Source organism: Nicotiana tabacum, chromosome 6 (genome assembly GCF_000715075.1).
Source record: "Nicotiana tabacum cultivar K326 chromosome 6, ASM71507v2, whole genome shotgun sequence".
Classification (NCBI taxonomy): domain Eukaryota; kingdom Viridiplantae; phylum Streptophyta; class Magnoliopsida; order Solanales; family Solanaceae; genus Nicotiana; species Nicotiana tabacum.
The window spans coordinates 211952486-211963202 of NC_134085.1; the positions used below are offsets into that span (position 1 = coordinate 211952486).

Genomic DNA, 10717 nt, shown 5'->3' on the forward strand with positions numbered 1-10717 from the left:
CCCTCCTTTCCAAACTCCTTTTGCTTAAAACTTTCTTTTTATGTATGCAAATTGTTCAAATCCTTTGTCTTATTACCTGAGTCATACAATGTACAACATGCTTTCTCTGCAATTATTTGTTTCAACTACTTATTTGTTAAAAGGACTAATTCGTAAGTATAAGTTCGGCTGGGACCTACAGTTGTGGACCGAGAGGGGTGCCTAACACCTTCCCCTCAAGGTTATTTCGATCCCTTACCCTAAATTTCTGGTAACGCGAACCAATCCAAGAGTTAATAGCTCTAGGTGCCCTAACGCACCATAATCCATTAGGTGGCGACTCTTCAAAATACCCAATTCCCAAAAGGAAATGAGTTATTACCTCCATAAATGTCGAAACCCGAACCTCTCTCCGCGGAGGGAAAAAAGGGGGCGCGACACTAGCCAGGGCATACTTCGCAATTGCGAAGTGTCCCTCGCAATTCCCAAGCCTGATAGGCTCGCAATTGCGACACCTGACCTCACAATTGCGAGATCAGGGCCTGCAACACATATCAGTTGAAAACCTACAACTTCCTAAGTTCAATTCCACTTCGTGGCCTATCCAAAACTCACCCGAGCCCTCGGGGCTCCAAACCAAACATGCACACCAACCTAAAACATCATACGGACTTGTTCGTGCAATCAAATCATCAAAATAACATCAACAACTATGAATTAAACCACAAATTCATGAAATTATTCAAGAACACCAAAATTTCCAATTTCTCAACTTTAAGTCCGTTTTATACCAAACCAATTCCGATCTTTACCAAATTTTATAGATTCAACCTAATTATTATTTCAAACTTGTACCTACTCCGGAACTAAAATATGGGCCCGATACTATCAATTTCAAACACCTTTCATTTTCAAAAACTCTTATATATTCCAGAAAATAATTTTTCTTTAAAAATTCATTTCTCGGGCTTGGGACCTCGGAATTCAATTCCGGGCATACGCCCAAGTCCCATATTTTCCTACTGACCCTCCCAGACCGTCGAATCATGGGCCCGGATCCGTTTACCCAAAATGTTGACCGAAGTCAACTTAAATTCATTTTAAAAGTAAAATTTATCATTTTCACAGATTTTCACATAATGGCTTTTCGGATACGCGCCGGACTGCGCATGCAAATCGAGGTGAGACAGAAAGAGGTTTTTAAGGCCTCGGATCACAGAATTTACTTGTAAAAGGTCATCACACTTTCGTATAAATTACACTTCATATTTGTATACGTGTAATAGATTCTAATAGAATTATGATTTTATTTCATTTATGATAATTTACACTTACACATATATGACTAGCGTTGATAATTTATTCTCAATTGTTCATACTCGAATGCTTGATCAGTGACTAAATAAGAAAATAAATTTTGGAGTTTAAGTGACTAGATGCTCCGGTATAATGAGTGACTAGATTCTCCAAGATGTGTACAATCGACACAGTCTTGAATATTTTATTCTCGATCACCTTATTAATACTTTGGTCTAATACTTCATCAGTGGATCAATTGAAAATTCAATTATATTCGATTAAAACTTACTTGAATTTTTTTAATTAAACTTTTTTTTGGGGGGTAGATAATATGCAAGTTTGATCAGGTTTTGGTCAAAGATTGACCAATTTTCGATCGATATCGATTGAAATTTGGATATGTGTCAGACAAAGCTGTGTTTCTTTATTGTGGGGTCATTTTTTCCTATCGAAAGTGGTCGGTATTTTTTTTGTAAAATTTTTTATTTAAATTTTGCAATCAATTTAGATATTTTCCGACCGATTTCGATAGATTTCCTCTCCCGACAGATTTGGGTCGGTAAGGTTTGGACGGTGGCAGATTTGTAGTAGTGTAATTGACGGGAAGGAATATTACTTCACCATACTATCCTTCTTCTTTTCTGATAGTTACTGAGTACAATCCTAAAAGGGTAATGCATTGATTATTACTTAAATCCTCCATATAACTCAAAAGAAGCGCAACGGTTTACACGCTACTAGCTAGTAGCAGCATTTATTTCATACAATTATTCAGTTTTTACTGAATGAAGTAACTACAACAAATTTCTTTTCACGTATTCAGGCAGTCCAGTTCGATTTATCTTCTCAATTTGCCATTGGCTAATAGAAAGTGCAAATCCAACAATACTTATTGCCTTTAGTTCCTTCTTCGGGAAAAAATTCAATTCACGTACTTGACTCATTAATAACTCAAAATTTTCATACGCCCAACATTAAATTTAACGACCGTTTCTTTAAAAAATTTAGTACTTATAAACATTAAATTCTCCCAAGTGCGAGTTAAAATTCAGTAATATTAAACTTATATCAGTTTCAAGTACAAAAATTATGTTGCTATTATTATTGGAACTGATTGCTTTTCGTTCTTTCGTAGTAATTATAGCTAATTTTCATCATTGCTACTCACATTATTTCTAATATTGATTAGACTAGGACCCTTATTATATACCGAAAATTCACTTATTCTTCATTCATAATTTAATCTAGTTTTAGCTAAAAAGAGTACTTCGTCGAATTGGATGTGATTATTAGACTTAATCAAACTTTAATAATAGAGCAATAAATTCTGGGAAAGCCACATTAAGGCATCGGTATAACGGACCTGAAACAGCAGGACCACAATACGGTACATTTCTACATTAGATTACAAAATTGAGCTAAACAAAGAATTTTCAGCGGTGTTAAAATGACTTCTCTTTTTAAAGATAGTTACTTGTATTTATTTTTTAGATGATCTATTTGTATAAAAATAATTTTAGCCTGTTGTAAGTTAAAGTCTTTCTTGAAGAGTTTATATTTTGACTTTGTAAATAATTTTTATATTATCAAGTTAAATTAGACATATAACAAGAGATGTTATCACTGGTCATTGTTTCAGGGAGGCTAATCAGGTTATGGATAGACTGGTCATTTCCCCATTTTGGGGACAACTTACTCCAACCATTTTCCTATTTTTTCTCCAAACTTTTTTATATTCTTCTCTCTCTTCTATATTATATTATTATCTTTCATTTCAATTTTATTTTTTAATTTTCATTAAACAAATTCCATCTTTTATTTTTATTAATTTATAATTTCCATAATTAAACAATTCCATGAAATTTTAAATAATATAATTTGTAAGCAATTATTATAGATTAACTAATAATTCAAATAAAAGTGAAATCATTGTGATACAAGATTAATTAAATACATATTACATGATGATAAAATTCATTCGAAATACTAGATAAATATTCAACTTCAACCTCTAGTATTCTCCCATAAATGATCTATTAATGCATTACGAAGTGCAAAATGAGCATCTTTGTCCTTAATTCTTCTATGTCGAAATAAAAATTCTTGAAATCGTTGATTTTCATCTACTGCCATTTCTACATAAAAATAATAAATGCACGAAAATTAATTTATCAAAATTATACACCAAAGTTAAGATATAATATTAATATTATAAATACATTACATAAACATAATTAGGTATATATAAAGAGATAAATTAAAAGATTAAATAATAATAAAAAAAAGTGATGAATAATAATGGGGAAGGTGAATAGTGTACCCCATATTCGAGGGAACACTATTCATCCCCCATTTTGAGAACAAAAATGAGAAAGGGTTGGAGCTAAATTTCCCCAAATATTTCCCCCGTTACGGAGGATGGGGGCAAGGTTGTAGATGGCCTAAGCCACAAGGCCCACAACATTGCTGATATCATTTACACACGATTTGACACTTTACCAAGCAAATTAGAGGTTTTCTAAATACGGATAGATATGAGAATACTATATTTTTAATAATTTTTTTTTTGTCGAAATTAGTGTTTGGCCATAAAATTTTTGATTTTCACTTGCAAAATTTTTTAAAAATTTTAAAAACTCCAATAAGCTATTTTTCAAAAAAATTATTTTAGACTACTCACAAAATTTTAAAATCAGTCCAAAATTATATTCATGTTTAAACACAACTCCAATTTTCAATACCATATTTACTTGGGGAAAAAAAAGGCGGAATGGCCTAAATGGCACCTATACTTGTCCCATTTTATCATGTCGGTCTTCATACTTCACTTATTTTCATCCAAACACTTTAACTTGATCAAAGCCTATTATTTAAACCTCTCTGACCATTGATCAAGCACATGTGGCAAAATAATAGTTGAGTTGGACAAAGTGAATGTAATTCACACAGATAATGAGCATGAATAGGAACATTTTGAACCAAAAATCATTAAAATAAGAATGAATAATAATTGTAGCAAAAATCTGAGGTTGTGATGATAGTTTTTTCTTCTATCTTTGAGCAAATTAATTAGGGCAAGGGAACAATCGGAGCCGTAACTTGCTGGGGCGACCCGGACAGTGACGACTTGCAATCGGTGTTTGCAGCCATGGCAGTGTCTCCAATTTTTTGCCATGTCTTCAATATTATAGATCTGAGCCTCAATTGGAAGGTTATTTTCTTAAGTGCAAACCTACAGGCTCTTTTCCTCCATTTTCAAAAGAGTCCCTCTCTGTTCCACCATTGATTTTCTTAGATCTGAGCCACTTTCTGTTCCGCCATTGATTTTCCTCCATTTTCAAAAAAAAAGAAGAGATTTTTATATTCCTATACACTAAATGAAACTATATTATCCCCCTATTCGATTTTTACTATAATTACATTTTATATACCCAGTTACCATTTATGTACATTTTAAAGGAATTAATGATAATAATTAATATCCTAAAATTACTGTAACGTATCTTCCACACCCCATGTTTCTCTCTCCATATCCCCTCCCCCACGTATCACCCTCCCCGCGTATCACTCTAAATCTTTCCTCACTTTCAAATTTAGTCATCGCAAGAAAAAAATATTTCATAATTCTCCATTATTTTTGGCTTCTTTTTTCTTTTGTCTCATAACAGTTGTGAACTTCAAAATTCCGATAAAGGTCCTCTGACCTCTAGTATAAGGAGACTGTTATTTAATACTATTTTTGTTTGTTTTTCTTTTTCACCGTTTTCTAGTTTAAGGCTTTAAGCACAAGCAAACAAATATTAAAAATTATAGATACAACCTTAGTTTTTTTTCTTTAATTAGTTCATTCCGACATGAATGACACGTTTCTAATTTAAAAATAACATAACTTGAACTTTTCATCTTATTATATAATTCACAAAAAAAAAAAACTTATTTGTTTGAATTAGGTGTTATTGCAAAGAATTGGGAATTCCCTCAACGTCTCTCGCTATCTCTCAATCCCTAATTTCAGTAATATAAAACAAAGAGAAAGAGAGCAGCAATTCCACCATTGACAGCCATTAAAAAGCTTTGAAGCTTTGAATTCGAATTTAGGTTTTGAAAAATCATTATTTGTTTGGATTGGGTGTTGTTGCAAACAATTTGGAATATGGTTTGGAGTTTATATCTCAATTTTAGGGGTGTTTCGGTGAAGATTACACTTGATTTTGGCTGAATTTCAGAAAGAAGAAGAAGAAGAAGAAGACATGATATACATTATATTTACGAAATTGTAGTAAAATTGTAGGAAAATTGTAGAAAAATTATATTTAAAGTTGAACAATGTTGTATAAAAATTATATTTAAGTTGTATGATATTGTAGTTGTATATAACTGAGTAGAAATAATGTTGAACAATATTGAATAAAAATTATATTTAAGTTGTATAATATTGTAGTTGTATATAACTGAGTAGAAATAATATAAGAAAATTATTGATAACTTGTAGATAAATTGTAGATAAATTATATAATATATAATTAGTTGTATGAAATTTGTTTTTACCGTGTATAAATCAGATACAAAATATACAAAAGACATATTGTATAAATTTTGTATAAAATTTATATTTAAGTTGTACGATATTGTAGTTGTATATAATTGAGTAGAAATAATGTATTAAAATTGTAGATAAGTTATAGATAGATTGTATAATATATAATTAGTTGTATGAATTTATTTTTACTATGTATAAATTAGATACAAAATAGACAAAAGACCCTATTGTATAAATTTTGTATAAAATTTATATTTAAGTTCAAACAACATGCTAATGGTTTTGTTTTTTTAGTACTGTCTAATATCCAGTAAGCTGGATTCATGATTTGACCATTTTAATTATCAGACGGCGTAAAAACTCAATTTTAGTGTTTATAGTGTAAAACACAAGCGAATTAAAGGTCCTCATAATATAAGTTTTCTATTGTTCTTTAGCATTTAAATATCTTATGTCGTTAGAACGTTAGTGTTTCACAATTTTATATGATCCTAAATACGTCTTTTTGCAGTATTTCTCTGTCTTCAAATTTTTTCATTTGCAAAATCTAACAGGTACTTGTTTGACTGATTTGTTATATATATATATATATATATATATATATATATATATATATATATATATATATATATATAGCTGAAAAGAATGATAGTAGAAGGAGCTCCATTTCTCAGACTAATTCTTTCTTTACTTGAGTTATTTTCTGAAATTTACGATCTTCGTTGTCAAATTGCTACTATAATAATTATTGTGGAGAAAAAAAGAATTCATAATATCAAACCTAGAGACTATTTGGGCAGATAATCTCAACGCCCAATTAGAATAGTTATTAAGTGAGCTAATTAATTAATTAATGTTAATAAGAAAAAGTCGAGATTCGAAAGGATGTCCCAGCGTATGATTGCGTCCAAACTGACAAAAGATTTAAAGTATAGTTTAGTAGTTGGCAGAAAAAGACTTTGTAAACCTAAAACTAAGAGATGTTTATCCACATACTATAATGTTAAGATAAAGAAAACATATTGAAGATATATTTATTAAAAGTCACGCAAAAAATTATTTGGAGTGTGGGTGGAAGATAAGGAGAGAAAAGGGGAAAGAGGAGAGAAAAAAATAAAAAGGGTGTAATTACATCCCTTGATTGAAGGCACAAATAATAGATTGAGAGCCTTTTAAGGTGGATTGTATAGATTTTGTAAACAAAACTTGTGTAGGTAGGGTAATTTACTAAACATGAACATTTAGGGTAATGTAGTTTACTATATGGCATAGGAATGTAAAAATCTCAAAAAGAAAAACCAACAACCCTTGTTTATGACAAAAGCAAAAGCAGATAGGATTTAAGTGGGCTTTGGACATAAAAATCACGCCAATGATGACGGAGAAGAGAGGAGAGACAGAAGTAGTTCATACTTTCTGAGCCCTATCTAAGGGGGTAAGTGTAAAATGAGAGGGAAATTTGGGTTTTTTTTGGGGGGGGGGATTAATAATCATTTTCCGTTTTATTTTCCTATGTGGCCATAATAAATGATCTGGAGCCTACATGGTTTAATTTTCTTGACGTGACATCCTACGTGTAGGAGATTGTATTACACGCACCGGCGGCCTCGTGTCATAAGGGTTTATTATACACGGTTTGAAGGAGTGTAAGTGTTCAATTGAAAAATTATTAAGTTTGGGGACCGGCATGACAAAGTGAGACAAGTATAAGTGTCATTTAGGTCATTCTGTTCACTTTTTTTCGAAATTTTACAATTTTTATGTCCAAACGTCCGCTTAATATCTTCATTTTCAAGCCACCATGAAATACACCAACTTTATTATCACTTTTTTTTGGATATATGTATATTCAAATTAAATTTCGGCTAGGTCTGACCCCTCCTTCAAATGTACTCTTCTTCCGGTAGCAATAAAATGAATACTCAGTTGATTTTCTTAAAAACAATACGTAATTCTCCATATCAGTTTAATATAATAACCTCGAAAATAAAGTAATACTAACATATGATAATAAGTTCGCATATGACTTAGACAGAATAGCTTAAATGGTACCTATACTTGTGTCACTTTGTCATACAAATCCACAAACTTAACAATTTGCCAATTGAATACTTACATTCCTTCAAATTAAACCGTGTATAATAAACGCTTATGACAGGAAGCTGTCAGTGCGTGTAATACAAAAATAACAATGTGTAGATGCCTATAGGTGAAGTAAAAGGATCGAACATGTCTATCACACTATTAAACTATCTTTACTTGATGGAACTGCTTGGTGAAATAGTTTTCTTGGTCTGAGCGGCTAGCTAGCAGCTTCGAGTTATATTATTTTTTGGCCTTTCACTTTCATTATCGCCAATCGCCATCAAAAGGTAGCACTTTACTCTGCACATGCAGCCATACCAAAAGAGTACCCTCAAATATGGTACTAAAAGGCAATTAAAGAAGAGATATTACTGCACTTTCTATGGTGGTGGGCTAGTGAGAGGTCCACGGGACTTTCAGTAATAGTATTAATTATTTTTGAACTACAAATCACTAGTCTCAAATAAATCATTAACTTTCTACTTGAATGCTCCTCACACAACCTTCGTATAAAGCTTAATTAACAAAGTAATACCAGTATGCCACTACTACTGTCCTTTATATTCAGACCCTTATATGTATCCATCTTCGTAAACTAGTTCGGCATCTTCAACTGTACAACTTTCTCTCAGTCTCTCTTTCTCTATCAGCTCTCTGACAGTGTCTCTCCGCTAACTCCAAGTATGGTACAGGCAAAGAAGTTCAGAGGTGTCAGGCAACGCCATTGGGGTTCTTGGGTTGCTGAGATTCGTCACCCTTTGCTGTATTTTACTATGCACCCGCACTCTTCTTTCTTTATTTTCCAACCCTTCCTAGATTGGATATTCAACTATTAAATTTAATATGCACATAAATTTTCACTATGCGTCGCCGTACCACTACCTTTAATCCCATACATCGTGATAATATACATGGAAGCAACATTTAATTTCATGAGTTCAACCTTTAAGAAAAAAGAGGGGTTGCTCTGATGGTAAGCAACCTCCACTTCCAACCAAGAGGTGGTGAGTTCGAGTCTCCCCAAGAACAAGGTGGGAAGTTCTTGGAGGGAAGGATGTCGGGGGTCTATTTGAAAACAGCCTCTCTACCTCAGGGCAGGTGTAAGATCTGCGTACACACTACCCTCCCCAGATCCCACTAAGTGGGATTATACTGGGTTGTTGTTGTTGTTGAGTTCAACCTTTATAGGAATTTTACGTGAAACACATTTATTATTGATAACATGACTATTTGATCGTTTTTATGCTCGTAGGAAGAGGAGAGTGTGGCTGGGAACTTTTGAAACAGCGGAAGAAGCGGCCCGAGCGTACGATGAGGCTGCTGTTCTAATGAGTGGACGTAATGCCAAAACAAACTTCCCAGTGGCAGCACCTAATGAAAGCGGAAAAGACAACAACACTAATATTGTTAATTCGTCATTCTCTGGATCATCGTCATCAGCATCATCGCTTTCTGCTATTCTTAGCGCAAAACTTCGAAAGTGCTGTAAATCGCCTTCTCCATCTCTCACTTGCCTTAGGCTTGACACAGAGAGTTCCAGTATTGGAGTGTGGCAGAAGCGAGCTGGGGCTCGGCCTGATTCTAGCTGGGTAATGACTGTTGAACTTGGAAAAAAGAAAATAAATGACAACGAACCAACCCTAGAGGGGGAGCAAGAAAAAGATATAGTAACTACTTCAATTCCAGAGACTTCAGTGGAGAAATTAGAAGGCGAAGAACGTGGCATGAATGAAGAAGAACGAATGGCGCTGCAGATGATTGAGGAACTCCTAAACAGGAATTAATCAATAATCATAATCTACTTGTTGCACAAGTGGGGCTTATTATAGCTGTCAAACTACGTACTTTGGTAAAATGTTTGGTCTTTATACGAAGGTGTAAAGAATCAGATATTTTTCCCAAGTTTAATAATTAAGTAATGTGGAGAGTCTATTAAGGTATTTTTCCCAAGTCATTGTCATTGCTATGTATTCTGTTTGTCCAAGGTTGTGCAACCGGGGTATTATATTTGATAAAGAAGATATAAATGTTAACTGGGATTGAACTCCGAATTATTGATATGGACTTCCATAGAAGTAGGGGTGAGCTACAGGGACTTATATACATATAGATGTCGACTTTTTCTTTTCTAGTATAGAAATTATGTGGTGGGGCTGTGCAATAGGATACATATATCTGTAGGGATCTACATCGATCATAGTGGGACTTAGAAAATAAAAGAGATGGATTCCATGCATATATTCACGTATAGATCCGCTCTTTGTCTGCCAATTGTCTTATTGGTGTTGAGATTTATAAAGTCCTCAAAACAGACATTGTAAGGAATTTTAATATTCGGCAAGTCTATTTTACTTTTTAATGTTTATAATATTTAAGAAGTGTTGAGGCATTTACGTATTAATATAATTGATCTGATAGTGTAAATTAAATGTTAGTTATCATTTTTATTATATTATCAGTTGATGCTTATCATGGAAGACGTTCAAACGTGCAAGAAAGATAAAACAAATTCAGAACTCAGGCTAAATAATATTCTCTTGTAAAAAGGAAAAAGAAAGTAGTCTACTAATCAATTTGATGGTGGAGAAAAGCAAATTATACTACATTCTTAATTAGTGGCTTGTGTGTTTCGATATTTAAAATTGTTTCATATTATCTCTGTTTACCCTAAAATCGGATAACAATTAAATTTGTATGCGATTTTAAGGATATATGGATTGATTCAACACAAATAACCAAGAATATTGGATAAACGATTTAAAGACAAAATAAATGACCAAACCATATGCAATGTTATGGCCTAACCCAAATCTA

At 32.7% G+C, this 10717-nt stretch overlaps 1 protein-coding gene across 1 annotated transcript; it reads left to right on the plus strand.

Annotated features, from left to right (window-relative positions):
• Positions 1 to 8291: 8291 nt before the first annotated feature.
• Positions 8292 to 10309, plus strand: LOC107770256 (ethylene-responsive transcription factor WIN1-like). The gene is made up of 2 exons (XM_016589544.2): positions 8292 to 8666; positions 9156 to 10309. Exons 1-2 carry the CDS (start codon positions 8587 to 8589, stop codon positions 9685 to 9687), a joined length of 612 nt encoding a protein of 203 aa, XP_016445030.1. The 5' UTR covers positions 8292 to 8586; the 3' UTR covers positions 9688 to 10309.
• Positions 10310 to 10717: the final 408 nt, after the last annotated feature.